At 37.0% G+C, this 18110-nt stretch overlaps 1 protein-coding gene across 1 annotated transcript in view; it reads left to right on the top strand.

Moving 5' to 3' along the window:
* Nucleotides 1-18110, top strand: part of CFAP47 (cilia and flagella associated protein 47) — a 206610-nt gene that overhangs the window by 117321 nt on the left and 71179 nt on the right. The window contains exons 43-46 of the mRNA XM_058658984.1: nucleotides 5899-6010; nucleotides 6632-6858; nucleotides 9104-9278; nucleotides 15832-16028. Of these exons, the coding sequence (XP_058514967.1) occupies nucleotides 5899-6010; nucleotides 6632-6858; nucleotides 9104-9278; nucleotides 15832-16028 (711 nt within the window). The remainder of the gene's footprint in view (nucleotides 1-5898; nucleotides 6011-6631; nucleotides 6859-9103; nucleotides 9279-15831; nucleotides 16029-18110) is intronic.

Here is an 18110-nt window from a genome sequence, read left to right as displayed (position 1 = left end):
CTGTACAGAAGCTTCTTAGTTTGATGAGATGGCAAACAGGAAGGTCTCCCCACTAAAGTCCACACAAGGAAGGGCAATTACACAGATATCAACACCCACAAAAACAAGTATGGCAGGGCAAAATCACAACCTCTCAATTTTAACTCTTAACACAAATGGCCTGAACTCACCAATCAAAAGGCATAGATTAACAGAATGGATTATCAAACAGCACCCAAGTATCTGTTGCCTACAAGAGACACATCTAACCAGAAGAGATTCGAAGAAGCTGAAAGTGAAAGGTTGGAAACAGATATTTCATGCCAATGGATGAGAAAAAAAGGCTGGGGTAGCTGTCTTAATTTCAGATGATGTGGACTTCAATCTGACACACATCAAAAAGGACAGGGAAGGACATTATATATTGGTGAAGGGACTGATCCATCAGGAAGTAATTACCATTGTGAACATATATGCACCAAATTCAAATGCACCTAGCTACGTGAAGCAATTACTCACGGACTTAAGGGGAGACATAGATATGCACACAATAATAGTGGGTGATCTTAACACCCCACTAACAACAATAGACAGATCAACAAAACAAAAACTCAACAAAGAAACAACAGAGCTCATACAAACAATAGAACAACTGGACATGATAGATATTTATAGAATTTTTTACCCTAAGGCCACAGATTATACATTTTTTTTCAGCAGTGCATGGCACCTTCTCCAGGATCGACCACATGATAGGACACAAAGCAAACCTAAATAACTTCAAAAAGATAGGAATCATACCATGTACCCTCTCAGACCACCACGGAATGAAGCTGGAAATCAGCAATTCAAAATGCCCCAGGAAATACAGAAACTCTTGGAGGCTGAACAATATGCTACTAAACGAACAATGGATCAGAGAAGAAATTAAAGATGAGATCAAAAAATTTATGGAAACCAATGAAAACTCTGACACAACATTCCAAAATTTGTGGGACACTGCCAAAGCAGTGCTACGGGGTAAACTCATCGCAATTGGAGCTCATGTCAAGGCCCAAGAGAGGCGCCAAATACAGGAACTAAACACACACCTCCAGGAATTGGAAAAACAACAGCAGAAGAGCCCCACACACAATAGGAAACAGGAAATCATCAAAACAAGGGAGGAAATCAACCAGATAGAAATAAAAAAAACCATACACAAAATCAATGCAGTTTAATTTTAAAATTAGCACTTCAGTGGGGCAAATATATTTTAATAATAATAATGCTACATATTGTTTTTAATTCCTTTAAGAGTGTTCAGCATTTAACTCAATTCCTCTCTATATAAAATTTCTGAAAAAAAAAATAACCATAGTGTGATAGTAGTTTAATCAAATACTTTATCATTCCTTTCAAATTAATTTATAATGTAGCCCTAGAAAATACTAGAGTTCATTGTCAGTGATGTCAATTTTATCTTTTGAAATAGACTATCAGAATATTATTTGTATTTTATTACCTAAATGTCATCTAAATTAATCAAAATATATAATATACTTAACTTGAAACCTTAATCTATTAAAACATGATTTTTGATTACATATATTTTGTCCTTGTCAGAGAAAATATTAAAAAATAATAATCTTGAAATTATATTGTTAGCAATTAATAAATAGTGTCACAATCTAAAGCATTGCATTGAATTATAATTTCTTATGTGGAGAAATTCATCCATTAATTTATGCATTCAATTATATTGAAAAATGCAATTACACGGTTAAATAGATCATCAAACATTGAAGCTCACCTAGTTAGAGTTCCTGTCCTTATTAAATGTGTGATGACTCCTTTGCCATTAAAAACCACCTGTTGAAAACTATAAAGCAATTAGGCCTCTATTTGATAGCTTTCTGTATAAAAAACAGACACATTTCTGCTAGCAATTCTATCAAGGAAAGGCCATTTGTTTCATTTTGACTGTTCCAGTTGCTCTTTCAAGTAAAAAAAAAAAATTTATGTAGCAACTATTTGAACAAACATAGTTTTACAAAACTTCCTTCAGTGTTCATAAGACTTCTTTCCCTAGAAGGAAAACCCATAAAACCCTAAGTCATGGTATCAACTTCTAGAAACCAAAGACAAATTTATGTTTGAGTCTGAACTGGGACATATTGAATGGAGTAACGTGAAGCAGAATAAGGACTGCGCCCCCGAAAAACTGCTTCATCTGGGAGGAGAGGTTAATAGATTCCTCTGCCCTGCGCCCAGCACTGCAAGGCACACAGAATTCTATTGACTCAACCATTGGTTTCTGTCCTCACCATGTTGCCGAACATGTAAACATCTTTGTCTACTCCTGAGTTCAGAAGTAGCATACCACCCTGCATTGTCGAGTTCACCTGAATGGAGCTGGTGGAGAAGTCAAGAAGGTATCATGCATGCCACCTGGGGTGAATTAAGTATGTTTTCCAGTTGTAGTCATTTGTTGTGGCTAAATTAGCATCCTCTACCACTAAAATTTGAGCTTTTTCATTGACCCAACCCAGTGTCTCCCCTCCTCCCAGTAGATTTTTTGCTTAAGAATTTTCTTTCCTTCTCTTTCTACAATCCTTGATGAGAAATAGTTGAGATGATAGTCCAGGCATTGTGAACTTGAAACCTGGATGGGAGTCAGCATTGTGCAACTTGAACGGCTGGTACATCTTACACCAGGGCTCCACATAGCACAGTGACATTCTACCTTGCTTTGTCAAAAGAAGTTAACAAGACCAAGTGTGCCCACTCTCAAGTACAAGACCCTGCAAGCCTTTTCTTGTTAATTCATGGTCTAAAGCAATTTAGTTCACACTACTATGTGCCGGTCATTTAAATACTATTTCTCGTGATTCAAAAATTAAACTGTTGACCTCTAATATGTATATGTTCAAATAGTCTAAAACAAATATGCAATATTTTTCTGTAATAATTAATGTGCAGAATTTCATAGTGTTGATTTTTGCTGGTTTATTCAATGTGAGAATTAAAATATGAAATCATGTTACAGAAAATATTTACCTAACTTTATACTTAAACAAGGTAATTTGAGTTTTATGGAAGATATATTTATAGCCTGAAGGATTGAGTATTATTTTAAAATGGTTTCTTTTTTCTAAGTGTATTTGCTTTGAAAGGGTAGTAGAAATGGAGAGACAGACACACACAGATCTCCCATCTGCTGGTTCACTCTCCCAGTGCCCATCACCACATCAAGGATTGGTCTTTTACCTGGGTGCAGGGTCCCAAGGCTTTGTGCCATCTTCCACTGCTTTCCAAGCCATAACCAGGGAGCTAGATACAAAGTGGAGTATCCAGGACACAAACTAGCATACATACAGGACTCTGATTCTTGGAAGTGGATCAGCCAGTTGAGCCAAAGTGCCAGCCCCAATATTTTTTTCCAGTTTTTTAATATAGGTACTTAATGCTATAAACTTTCCTCTTAACACTATTTTTACCACATACCATAAGTTTCGGTGTTGTTAAAAATTTCATTCAAAATATAAATCATGTGATTATCTCAATATCTTCCTAGAACGCAGTTGATACAATAAACATGACTGTTGCAAATAGTTTGATATTGAAACAAAAATAGACTAATGGACTAATGGAACAGAATAGAAATCTCAGGAATTAATCTATGCATCTGCAGTCAACTAGTCTTTGAAAAAAAAAAACAGCAAAACCTTTTGTTGTTGATAAACATTGCTAAAAACATTGTCTCTTCAATAAACATTGCTAAAAAATTGAATTTGCACATGCAGAAGCTTGAGGCAAGCCCCAACCTTACAACCTATCCCACTCTTGGAACTATGTCCCCCCAAAATAATAGTATCAGCCTATGAAAGAGTTTCCTGGACTCCCATGTTTATAGCAGCTCAATTCACAATAACATATATGAAATAAGTCTAGATGTCCATCAGTTGGTGATTAAATACCAGAAATGTAATGTGTATATATGCACACACAATGGAATCACTCGGCCATAAAAATCACAAAATTCTGACATTTGCAATAAAATGGATGCAATTGGAGATTATTATGCTGAGCAAAATAATCCAAACACACAAAGACAAGTTTTACATGTTTTATTTGTGGAAGCTAGCACATAGAGTATAAAAATTGTGTCTGTCATATCATCTTGTATTTGTTTATAAACACTGCTTCACTGATTCATACTCTGTAAAGGACAACATACTCTTTCCTTGTTGTGATCATTTTCATGAATTCCTCATTCTGTAATATTAACATCACTATTTTCAAGATAGTTTGTATGTGTGTGCAGGTGATACCTACAGTTGAAATGAATGTGGCAAAGTGTTAAAAAGTGTCAAAAATGTAAAATAAAATTTTAAAAAAACCCTAAGTACATTTTTAAAAAGAAAAATGTCACCAGAAAATCTGAAAATGAGAATTTTTACCTAGTTGGTAGTTATTTTTTCTTGGCAATCCTCAAGTGTATGTAACAAATTAAAGACGAGTAATTACTACATTCCAAAATTCATGATATTCTGATAGAACCTTTCTTTAAAGAAATTTTTAACATTTGCAACATTGATACTAGATTTTAACAGTTTTAGCTTGTTGTTTAGTCTTTACTGTTCAGTCTTCCAAATAAAGTTGAATTCACCAATGAAATAAAGTCAGTTTGCTAAGTATAAAGAAAGTGGACCCCACAGAAAAGGCACGATGCTTACACTAACGGTAAACATAGTACAACGGAGAAGAAAAGCTTGCATTGGTCTGGCTTATTTCACATAGAAGCTTTGTGTGGGCAGGGGAGAGATGTATTCTGGAAAAGATTCTAAGAACATGAGAGTAAGAAGCTATACTTGAAATTTCGCGGACGCAGGAACTATCAGTTCTACAAATGGTCTTATGGAAGTGATAAAAAATGAGCTGAAAGGGTAAATAAGAATGATTTATTAAGGAAGGCAATGTATTTTAAGCTCAGTTACTTGGTAGTGGTGTTCCTGTTATTACGAATGAAAACAGGAAGTCAGTGGAAACATAGGAAGCCTCTAATTTCATCTTTGTTTCAGAAAGCATCTTTGATGTCAAAACATTAACTTTAAAGAGACAAAAACTGGAGGCATAGAAATTGTCTAGAATACTTTTTGCAATATTTTACACCACTCTATACACCTCTGTTTTGTATTGCATGCTGTAATTCTGTTGAGCAATGTCAAGGAACACCATTCAATTATTAGCAGTATCACTATCACTGTCATCTCTATATATCTTCCTCTGTCACTCTGCTTTTCAAATTAGAAAGCAAAACAAACCTTCATGCATTTCCATTCATCTTTAACTATTTCACGCTACTGTCCTTGCATGGTGCCTTGTCTTTATTTATGCCTCTCTATTTAACACTTTTTTTTTTACTTCATGACTAACTATTCTAAAAGATTTTAAGACCTTCACATGATAATTTGGAGAGCTCACACTTTTGGGAACTCAGATTCTCTGCAAAAATAAGTTAAAGGATGAAGGATAATATTACTAGCTTATTTGTGCATTTTAGAATAGTAATTAGAAAATAACTAATAGTAAGTTAAGAAGTGAAGCAGAAATTTTACTTGCTTGATCGTACTGTTTAAGACAGCAGCTTCAAAAAAAAAAAAAAAGATAGCAGCTTCACAAGCATATTTGTATCTGTAAAGATTGATTTCTGTCAGTTCCATCCTGGGTCTTAAGCAATCAATCTTTATATCTGGTTGCACACAAATTTTCCCCTACATTATGGTATGGTTACACTTCAGCCTCAACTTTTTCCACATTTTTAAATCATAGGTTGTGTAGAAAAGTGTGATGCATTGTGGTATGCATTATTTCTTTGTATCATATTTACTATGTTTATAAGTTTCTAACATTTAATGTTGTGTGCATGTGTTTTAGATTGGAGAAATAGTATATGCTGTGGAAGGAAAAGGTGAGATCCCTTTGCCTTCTACTTTCCTTCCAATGAAACCATCAACCCCAGTTGACTACGATGTTTCACCAGAAGAAGGTACAGTACATGTTTTATTTCATTCATAGTGTTAGAGGATGAGCCTACTCAGTCACCGAAGCATCTTCAAAATAAGTCCATTCAGCATGTAATTAGATTTTGGAAGGTCCTCTTTTAATTTTATTTTGTCAGCACCCATGAAATAGAGCATCATGTTACTAATTTAAAAATGTCAATGATTATTCTTTTCTAAAATTATTACACTCCAACTAAATATTAAAATTTGAAAAAAATGTTTACTCAGCAAAATTTCAATTTTTCAAGTACTTTGGAAATTAGTGCACTCTAGCAAACTATGTATTGTTGTTTCATTTGAAACCCTATGCTGCCTTCTAGTTCCAGATAATTAATTCTTGAAGATTTATACATTTTAATGTAAAGTTATTAGTGAAAGAAAATGGCAACTCTTGTCATCTATTTGTATTCCTCCTCCTCCTTGTCACTGTCCTTACTGTTCTCCTCACTAATTTAGAACTACTAAAATTACTCATTCATTTTCACTCTGTTTAATCATGACTTGCAGGTTCATCTTCCAAACCACTCAAATGAGTACTGGATAATGTCATCAAAATTCCAGGCATAAAAGTTCCATGTATTCATGAATGTTTTTGCTTCCCCTAGTGCAAAGGAAGGAAGATCCAGTTCTGTACTTAAAGTGCAAACTCCATGGTATTCTGGATATGAACCTTAAATTGCCACTGACTAATGAGGCCAAGGAAAGGGCCTTGGCTTTTGCAGCGCAACAACAGATGTCAAATATGGAGTATGAGAGAAGACTACTGACAGGCACTCTGGAGAGCAGTAGTGTTCGTGTGGCCATCGCCCTTTTGGGTCTGACCAAGGTTGAGGTGGGAATGAAGAACTGCTGATGCACTTAAATTGCTCTCTCTTTACAAGTATATAATTAATACTTGTCACCTAAATACAATAGCGTTTCTACACAAATAAATTATGTATATTGTTTTTTCTCCAGAAAGACAGTTCAGATTTCTCTAGATTTCTTTTTCCCATTCTCTCTGTTTATGACTGAAACAAGGTACAATCTGTTTTCATATAGCCTCAAAGCATTTCTTTTAAGTGCAAATCTCTTATTACTCCTCTGTGCAGATTTCTCTTCTGGTTTTGTAGCCTGTTAGGATGAGTCTATGTAATCAGCTTGGCCAGTCTGGCTCCTCTCCACCTCTCAGCTCCTCTACTAGACACTGTTCTCTTGTGCCACTCCCTCAGCACAAGACTCTTTGTAACTCTCTAGACATTCCAGTCATGCTCCCCACAGCCTTTGAACTACTACTTTTCCCTAGACATGAAGGTTGCCAAGGGCAGTTAGTTCATGTCTTTGTCAAAATGCTGTCAGTAGACTTCTGATTTAACTACTTATACGTTTTTATATAATTTTTCCTTGTTTAAGACTTGTCATATATACATTTTATAAAAAGAAAACATTTGGCATTGTGTAAATAACGTGTTGCTTTTCTTTGTCAGAATACTAGACCCAGTGCAGCCTAATCACAGATTTCTTAGAGCTACTTGACGGTATTTTAAAGATGATCTGGATTCTAAGCTGTGATTGGCCTGAAGCTTTGAAGCCCTTTTACTTACCTAGCCATATTGTGCTTCTAAGCAACTGATAATTCTCTCCAGCTTAATTTGTAATGCATACTTCTGTAAAATGAAATCAGAAATGTTCATATTCAGCCTTCAGTACAATCACTACTATAATAAGTTTAATGAGTGGCCATTTCAAACATTAAGCTATCGAAGTTATGTATAGTTCTCTCTCCCTATCTCCCTAGTTTTCCTTTCAAATTAATTTTTCCTCAATCAAAATTCTTGCAAAGCAATCTTTTTAAATTAAAAAAAATTGAAGGAGGTGAATCTTGTCCACAGCCATGCATAACATTATGTGCATGCATGCAGTGTGTGTTTTTCTTCATTTACTTTAGCTTTCTGTCTTCATTTAGCATGTTTGTTGGATTTACTGTTGCACTTAATATACTGTGTTTTGTATTATTTTGCTTTTACCTTTGCCTCTTTATGCCATCAGAGTACGAGTTCCTAGCAATTTAAAGATCTTATGTAATGTTGTCTATTCCTTAGCATCCAGTGCATAGTTTGTGCCTGATAACCATCTAACTGAATTTTAAATATGCCTAACAAAATAAATGTCATTTGTAACTTCCTTCAATTATGCTTGGAGAACTGAATTTATTTTCATGGTCTCATTTGAGGTAGGACAGTATCTAGGGAAGTGTATGAAAACAGCAAGTAGTAACCCACGTTATTATACAATTAGTAGTTGAAGGAGCAAAAAATATTAAAGTTAGGGCCCGGCGGCGTGGCCTAGCAACTTAAGTCCTCGCCTTGAATGCCCCGGGATCCCATATGGGCGCCGGTTCTAATCCCGGCAGCTCCACTTCCCATCCAGCTCCCTGCTTGTGGCTTGGGAAAGCAGTCGAGGACGGCCCAGTGCATTGGGACCCTGCACCCGTGTAGGAGACCCGGAAGAGGTTCCTGGTTCCCAGCTTCGGATCGGCGCGCTTATCGGCCCTTTACGGCTCACTTGGGGAGTGAATCATGGGATGGAAGATCTTCCTCTCTGTCTCTCCTCCTCTGTGTATATCTGACTTTGTAATAAAATAAATAAAATCTTAAAAAAATTAAAGTTAGATAAGAAGGATTTTTGTACATTTTAGTTTTGTGTATGTATACACATAACTTTCATTAGTGGAAGAGGAGAGCTCAGATTCTACTGCCTATGAGAACTATGTATGTGAAGGAGTTCAGATTTTAACTCAAGGAGGAAAGCACTTTCTCAATGCTGTTCACCGGAGGAATCATTTCCTGCCGAGGCTATCAGTTCCTCCTAGTGAAAGCTTTAGATCAGGGAACATTGAGCATTCCATACTATATCGGTCCTATGAAATGTATTACTTCTGTCTTTCACCAAGTATATGATAATGTCTCTAAAGAAATAAACAAATTCAATCCCTTGGTTCATATTTTCCCAAAGTGTATTCTAAGTGTATGATATTCTTTGTGTTTTGGATATAAAGATTAAGAGATTTACATTTCATTTTCATTGTTCATTTGCAGTCTTTTGTGCTGTTTAATATTTCAAAGTTGAAGAAGCCTAAGTCTGTTTTATATTTGACCGAGTTGAGCCTTCCAGAGCATTTTACTATTCCCAAGAAAGTCTATATACCTCAGATTCTAGAGCCTCCAACTAAATTGACTCAGTCTGAAAGAATCCAACCTACAACAAAACCAGGTAATCAAAAATGTCTGCATTAAAATTTCTACCTCTGTCCAGGTATTTAATGGCAAGAGGGTGTCTCTGGAAAACAGCACTCCATTTGTGATGTACTGCTACAATCTTAAAGGAATTATTTATGATGATAATTTTAATATCTTTTGAGATAATAAGATAGCAACATGTATTTTAAAGCATTGTTAGTATTGTCAATAAATAGATTATTGATCTATTCATTCATTCAGTAGAACCAATCTTTCCTCTGGAAGACTCACAGATAAAACAATAATTAATATGCCAACTAGATAGGATAATTCAAATTTCAAAAGCATTTTATTTTGCGTAAACATGACTTAGGCTATATAGAAAAGAATACAATTTAAAATTTATTTGATATCTAATTGAAAGAGTTAGAGAGGGGGATAGACAGACTGAGATTTGCCATCCACTGGATCATTCTCCAGATGACTGCGATGGCCAGGGCAGACCAGGCCAAAGCCAGGAGCCAGGAGCTTCAGCTGGGTCTCCCATGTAGATGCCGGGGCCCAAGCGCTTGGGCCATCCTCTGCTGCTTTTCTAAGGCTGTTAGAGAGCTGGATTGGAAGTGGAGCAGCCATATCTCTAACCAGTATCCATATGGGGTGCTAGCATCGCAGGGAGTCAGGTTAGTTGCCAGACTAAAACATTGGCCACTATACATGTCTGGCTCTGTGTACGTATACACACATTATATATATATATAATGTAGAACACACACACACACACATATATATGTGTGTGTCTATATATATATTATCTATTAGTTCACTCAGCCAAATGACTGTGGTGACCAAGGCTAAATAGAAGCTGAAGCCAGGAGCTAGGAATCAAATTCGAGCGTACTAGCTCTCACTGTGACACTCTTTTAATGAGATGCTGCATGTTAAGAATTTAAATGCCAAATGCTGTAACTGATAAATGTAGCTTTAATATAAGGAATATTCAGTTTGATAAATGGCTCACTTTGCTTCTTATTGTTTTATATCTATGGACATAGAAGCCATTGTTTTTTCCCAGTGATTTTTTATAAAACTGTTATTGTTTCTGTTAGTTCCTCTCTGGCAACACATGTCTACAATAATATATTTAGCGAGCCATTTAATCAGACATCTTTATAAGCCTTTTACACTAGTTTAAACCCTGAGAACATCCTATTTATTGGCTTGCTTGCAGCTCATCTAAACTAATTTGCATACTTAGTAAATCAAACTGCAACAACTTAAAAATGAACTGTGTTCAAAATGGATTTTATTTTTAATACAAGACAATTAAAGAAAGTTGATGGTGTTCAAAAATGAACATGTAGGGCCCGGCGCGGTGGCCTAGTGGCTAAAGTCCTTGCCTTGAATGTGCCGGGATCCCATATGGGCGCCGGTTCTAATCCCGGTGACCCCACTTCCCATCCAGCTCCCTGCCTGTGGTCTGGGAAAACAGTCGAGGACAGCCCAAAGCCTTGGGATCCTGCACCCGTGTGGGAGACCCGGAAGAGGTTCCTGGTTCCCGGCATCGGATCGGTGCAGTACTGGCCGTTGGGGTCACTTGGGGAGTGAATCATCGGATGGAAGATCTTTCTGTTTCTCCTTCTCTCTATATATCTGACTTTGCAATAAAAATTAAATAAATCTTTAAAGAGAAAATGAACATGTAAAACATAATGTTAATTTGCTATCAGCCATCCCTTGTTTCCTTCCACGTGGAGGAGTTAATTAAGAAAATGGAATCTTTTTTCAGTTCATTTTCTAGGAAATTTTTTCTTCCTAGAAAATTACATATTAAAAAGATAACTTTTTAGTTAAAAACTAGCAAACGAGAATTCCTTGATAGATCTTCTCCTAATTTTCCTTTAAATAATCCATGAGGACATAGAGACATTCAAAAATTCAACAGCAGTGGGAAGGAAAGATAGCAACCAGCCGTTTATATGAATCCTATGAGGAATTACTGCTAATTACTGAGCTGATGTGGCCAGATTGTAAACCACATTTAATAACCTCCACAGCCACAAGCTCATTTAAGACATAATTTAGATATAAAGAGGAATGTCTTGTGCTATGATCTGCTTTTTCCTCAGAAATGTATTTTCTGCATGTTTCAGAAAACCAGGAAAAATATTTTATTGCATATTTCCTAGCACATAATAGGTGTTCAAAAATGTTTTTTGAATGAATGAATAAATTCATGAGAAATGCATTCCAGGGTAACCAGAGTCTTGCTTTGCTTGTTGCTCTTACAGACTATTAATTCTTCCCTGTTTGCAACTTTCCAGGGAGAAGGAAGGTGTTGGGATACAAATAATGACAGAAGGCAAAGTGGAGGAACTTCATTCTGATAAAGCTTGTATAGAATCTTACCTGTAGGTCTGATAGTATAGATATTGGTGGCAGAAATCCAAAGAGTTTGATTTTGATAGTTTAGGAAAAATATTTCCTAAAATGTTTATTTTCCCATAGATTATTAGAAAACCATTAGTAGATGCAAAAAAACTGCCTACCTAATGTAACATGTGACTGCTTGTTTGATGTAGCAGTTAGTTCAAGGGCTATGCAGTGAACTACCTCCAAATTGGATTTAAGAGACCACTGCAATGTGAAAGGTGACTCAGATCCTGTCTGATTGCCTACAAAAGATAAATCTCTTCTCTTCCTAGAAACAAACAAGAAAAACAAAAAAAATTTCTTACAAAGCCAAAAGATAACATAGTGACAGAAAATTTCACATGTGAGATGGACTATAGTAAAGAAACAAAATAGAAAGACAAAAAATTTGAAAAGTAATGAGAGAAAAAGGTTATTTTCAAAGAACAAAACTTACACTGGAGGCAGAACTGCCAACAGTAGTAACAGAGGCCAAAAGACAATAGAATTTTAGTGCTCATGCAGATAAACTGTCAGGCCAGAAGTTTTTATTATAGTAAACCATGACTCAAAATTAAGGATGAAATAAAAACATTTTTCTCTTAATACTGAAATTGAGACAATACTTGCATATATCTGCTAAAAGAATATATGGAAGGCATACTTACAGTGACAGAAACTTAATTCAGAAGAAATAATTGAGATCCAAGACCAGTAAATGTGGGTAAATCTCATGAGTTTTACCTACAGAAGAAAGAATGTATAATTTCCAAGCAGGTAGAGGCATAAAAGAAAATAAAGAGGGCCCGGCGGCATGGCCTAGCGGCTAAAGTACTTGCCTTGAATGCCCCGGGATCCCATATGGGCGCCGGTTCTAATCCCGGCAGCTCCACTTCCCATCCAGCTCCCTGCCTGTGGCCTGGGAAAGCAGTTGAAGACGGCCCAATGTATTGGGACCCTGCACCCGTGTGGGAGACCTGGAAGAGGTTCCTGGTTCCCGGCTTTGGATAGGCGCGCACCGGCCCGTTGCGGCTCACTTGGGGAGTGAATCATCGGACGGAAGGTCTTCCTCTCTGTCTCTCCTCCTCTCTGTATATCTGACTTTGTAATAAAAATAAATCTTTAAAAAAAAAAAAGAAAAGAAAGAAATCCTGATGAATCAGAATACAAGTACAGAGAAGAGCTAAAGAAATAATAGTGGAAACAGGAGGAAAATGCAGCATTAACGATAAATGCAAGGATATAACAATAAATATAAACAGATTGTAATCAATTGGTATTATTACAATGTAAAATATAGCTTTATACTTTTTATAAAATTACCTGAAAAGATATCCAAAAATATCTTAGAGGTATTTACTAAACAAAAATAGCTGGGATAAATATATTAATATTAGAATATATACAGTTACACCTCAAACAAATATATATACATGAAAAACCCAACTTATTTTCATCTAACCACATGTTGTCAAAAATTAAAGAGAAAATGAACAAACACAAAAGGAGAAATAAACATGTGCTCAATTATCATAAAAGTATCTTTTTATAGCTCTCCATAATTGATAGATTAAACCAACAGGAAACTTGTAGGACTCTAACAGATTTGAACAACAAAATTATTAATATGAAGCTTCCAAGCCTAACCTGGTTATGCTGAAAACAATTGGTAATCTATGTCATTTACTTTAGATGGCATTTTGAAGTCTTTTTCTCCTGTGCTTCTGACCTAATCCATATGAGGGACTGAGTGACATTCTGTGGCCTGAGAGAACCTTCAAGAAGAAATTCACAATTTTCCATATACCCATGCCCTGCGGGAATATCTGAAGGGACTATGGCAGGAAAACAATCTGCTACATTGTGCAGTTTGGAAAGCACTTTAAGATCCTGGTGTGATGGCTCAGTGGCTAAATCCTTGTCTTGCACATGACGGGATTTCTATATGGACACCAGTTTGTGTCCTGGCTGCTTTACTTCCCTTCCAGCTCCCTGCTTGTGGCCTGGGAAAGCAGCAGTGGATGGCCCAATGCCTTGGGACCCTGCACCCACATGAAAGATCCAAAGGAAACCCTTGGCTCCTGGCTTCAGATCAGCTCAGCTTTGGCCATTGTGGCCATTTGGGGAGTGAACTAGCAGACGGAACGCCCATCTCTCTGTCTCTCCTTTTCTCTGTAGATTTGCCTTTTCAATAAAAATAAATGAAATCTTTTTTTTTTTTTTTAAAAAAAAGGGCTTTGAGAACACATGTCTCTAAAAGAGAGTAACAGCATGACAGGAAGATTCCCAAATTTCTAAAGGTCACAGTGGTTTGCATCTATGGGAGCACAAGCCCCTGTGGATAAATATCTTAACCTGGGGATGCCCTGTATTTATGCTGTCCCTACTTACAGATACTTTTAGCAAGAATTTCTGTTACAACGGATTTTAAAAACATGTGATGGAAAACGCATGGCTATGCATAATCTTTAGGGTCAGTGTGCACGAACATGCCATAAAGTAGTGTCCCTTGATTTAACTTTCAGACTCAGAAATCATTAGAAAATGCACATTTTTAGCTAGAAAAAAATTATACATAACTTAAGGTTTTTGACAGAAGCTTTACACTTGTGCATTTCAAAATTCATTTGTGCACTTAAATTACTGCTTATTTTTAAATGGCTAGATTTCTTATCTGGATAAAAATAATAATCTTGAGAGCACAATAGGGGAACCTTTTATCTGTAGGTTGTTGCTCAACAAGAAGGGGTCAGGGAATGCTTACAATCACAAGACCCTTCCTCAGACCTTTGGTGTCTCTCCTTCTCTCCTTTCTCCCCCCACCTCCTGGTTGTCTCCTGGGAGCTGCTCTCCCCTTTCTTCTTCTTTCCACTTGGACCTGGTCACTTTGCAAATGAAACTCCTCTGTCTTCAAATTTGGTTATCTTATAACAAATATGGTTATCTTATAATTTTGTCTATGAAAACACAAAATATTTTCTCTTTATATTGACAAAATTTTTAAAATATTTAAAACATAAATTATATTAGCTATTAAGGTAAATAGTAGAGCCATGTATTATGAAAAGGATAAATTAGATATGCTTCTTTTTGCGTCCCTTGCACATTAACTATGAAAAAAACTTTCTCTCTACAAGCCAAGTTGATAATTACTTGGATAACTATGTATGACTGAATACTCCTAAGTTATAGAAATTTGGCAAGTAATAATGTTTAAAAAATAATTTCTATATCCACTTTATTTCTCAGTCCCATGTTAGATAGAGCCATGTGATTATCTATGGCCAGTTAAAGTTGTAAACATTAATTTTAGGCAGAACATTCAAGGTCCCTTGAACAATTTTCCAGACATTCATGTTTTCCCCTGCACTGTTCAACCAAGGAGGAGAGTTGTTTCTAATGATACAGATGCAAGTCAGTGATATTGAAGCAGAGTGAAAAACCTTATCACTTCTGCCTTTATAATTGTGTTTGAATCCTTTGCTACCTAACCTTTGAGTCTGATCGTTTATACTTCATGCTTGTAAACAGTCATTAGATGGATTTTGCTTGCTTCTGGTTTCTGCAAATAGGCCCTTACTTAGAAAAATGGGGAGACATGCACAGAAATAATGAATAATGTTTCATTGAGGATTTGAAAGAGCAGTAGGACCAGAGACCCCTCTCTTCAAAGTTAACTAATCAATGAGAGTTTCAAGGGGCTTCTTGAACTCCTGCTGACACTCAGATGTCTTAACCTTACCGTCTCCCCTTTTTCTACTACTTGTATTTTAACAGGGCCTATCACAAGACACAGGGTGGATAGTAGTAGTCCCTCTTCTTTATGATGCATCATTACTGTCAAAACACTCACTTTCCTTGCTTTAACACTTTGTCCTTGAGAGTGGCAAGCAGGGGAACTTGGACTTAGAAACTGTGTGGTTCAGAGCATGGAGCCCTGAGTAACTTTATGAAGCAGACTTTCCTCTGACCTATGAAGAATATATGCTGTATTTGGTAAATAGAGTGGCATGATAAGCTCCAGAGATTTGGGGATGGTATATTTCTTCAACACAAGAGTCTCTTCCAGCTTATTGGACAGAATTTAATGCAGTAATATTAGATAGTACTTACCAAAATGAACTTTCATTTTTATACCATTTTAAATGGTTGAAGTTGTGTTGTAATTATTTTTATAGTTTCAGATGGATCTGTTCCACTTCATTTAAAATTTGTTCCTATCTGTCCTGGTCGATATCCGTGTAAAATTTTGTTGATATCAAGATATGATGTGCGTGTCTATTGCATTGAAGGCATAGTGAATGATGAAAATCCAGAGGCCACATTTCAGTTTATAACACCAGCATTCCAACCGCTTACCCAGAATATTCCAATAGTAAGTATGACTTTTTTCTAGTGTTCTTCATTTTCATTTAGGAAAATTTTAACCTACTTTTTTTCTTTCTGAAACCTTGACACTTTTAGTCTATGAACCAAACTGACAACGAATAGGGGAAAACCTACACCAAATGTCTTAACATGCAGAAACATGGATGCCATAGAAAATGTACAGAATTGAAAAAGAGGCAAAATAATTCAAGTTTATATAGAAACTAGAGAATGGGAAGGGGATTGAGCTTCTGGGAGGGAGAGAGTGGTGTTGAACACAGATACCCAATCAAGCTTAAACATTATGCACTTTAACAGCCACATCCTACCTGGTAATGTACAATAGAACCGTGCAAACAGGTACTTCCATGTACAGAAAACAAAAAAAGATCTCATCCCAGAATGATATTTTTCCTTGCAGTAAACACTCTCACTCTCCTTTTGGGACCTTCCAAGAAACCAAGGATATTTCAAAGGTTAGGTTATGGAAATGTCCCAGAAATGTTTCAGAAAACCTAGTCGTAGTGTCGCCATTTTGGTTGTCTGGGCTGTCAAATTCCTCACTGATTTTTATTCACAGAGTCAAATCTTGGACTTGTCTATGTCCAAAGTCCCATACCTGGTGTAAATGAATATCATTTTTTAAAGGATTTATTTATTCCTATTGGAAAATCAGATTTACAGAGAGAAGGAGAAACAGAAAGATCCTCCATCCACTGCTTCACTCCCCACATGGCCACAACACTGGAGCTGAGTTGATCCGAAGGCTCCCCATGTGTCCCAGCTGCTCCAGTTCCCTTCCAGATTCCTGTCGGTCGCCTGGAAAAATAGTTGAGGATGGCCCAAAGCCTTGGAACCCTGCACCTTCATGGCCCACCTCCTTTCTGAATTATAATCCCAAATTTGGTGGGAGACTGGGAAGGCCTGTTCCAATTGCCTCAAGTCATTGGCACATGACCCAACTGGAACCTGTAAGGTCTTCCGAGCCCCGTGGAGTGTATGGACTCGATTTTTAAAACTCTCCCTACAAATTGGATTCCTAACCTGTAACACAATACTGAGGGATATTATTTTCCTAGAAAATATTTAAAGTTGAATCATTGCTATACCTTCATCTCCCCATCTGCTGCCTCTCCTCTGTGAAGAGAGTTTGGAAGGGTTATTGGCAATCTTCTCAAGTTGGTTGAAACATGAAAAACATTTTTTTTCTTTTTTAAAGATTTATTAATTTGTTTTGAAAGTCAGATTTACAGAGAAGGACATACAGAGAGAAAGAGCTTCCATCCACTGGTTCACTGCCCAAGTGGCCACAACGGTGCTCCCAAGCCAGGAGATTTTTCCAGGTCCCCCATGTGGGTACAGGGTCCTAAGACTTTAGGCCGCCCTCAGTTGCTTTCCAGGCAACAAGCTGGGATATCAACCGGGCCCATAGGGGATCCTAACATATGCAAGGTGAGGACTTTAGCCACTAGGCTAAGGCGCCAGTTCCAAAAACACAGTTTCTAATAGAGAAATTAAATCTTGAGGCAGCTTTTCAGAAAAAGAGAAGCTTTAATTTTTTTCTAATTACACAGTTCGGAAGTGGAGAAAGGAACATAAAGCATAAAGTATGTTCCTTCTGATGCCAGAGCCTAGCACAGTGGCAGGAAGGGAACAGGTGATATTGATGCAGAGAGTAGAAGGGGAGGAGGCTGAGGCAGGATCCTATAGAATGAGTCGTTTTGCGTGTATGATGGGCTGAGTTCTGGGTTATCGCAGTTTATTATCTGACATCTGCTGAATCTCTTTAAGAAATAGACTCTAGTATTCCTAACTTAAAAACTGTTAACCTGGGCCCAGCGCAGTAGCCTAGCAGCTAATTTTTCCTCCTTGCACACACTTGGATCCCATATGGGCACTGGTTCTAACCTAGCAGCCCTGCTTCCCATCCAGCTCCCTGCTCATGGCCTGGGAAAGCAGTCAAGGCCTTGAGACCCTGCACCCATGTGGGAGACCCAGAAGAGGCTCCTGACCCTGGCTCCTGGCTTCGGATAGGCTCAGCTCCGGCCATTGATTCAGTGGGGACTGAATCAACAGACGGAAGATCTTC

The sequence above is a fragment of the Ochotona princeps genome, chromosome X, assembly GCF_030435755.1.
Source record: "Ochotona princeps isolate mOchPri1 chromosome X, mOchPri1.hap1, whole genome shotgun sequence".
In the NCBI taxonomy this organism is placed as follows: domain Eukaryota; kingdom Metazoa; phylum Chordata; class Mammalia; order Lagomorpha; family Ochotonidae; genus Ochotona; species Ochotona princeps.
The sequence above is the reverse complement of the archived record's forward strand: the minus strand, read 5'-3'. Positions and strand labels throughout refer to the sequence as shown.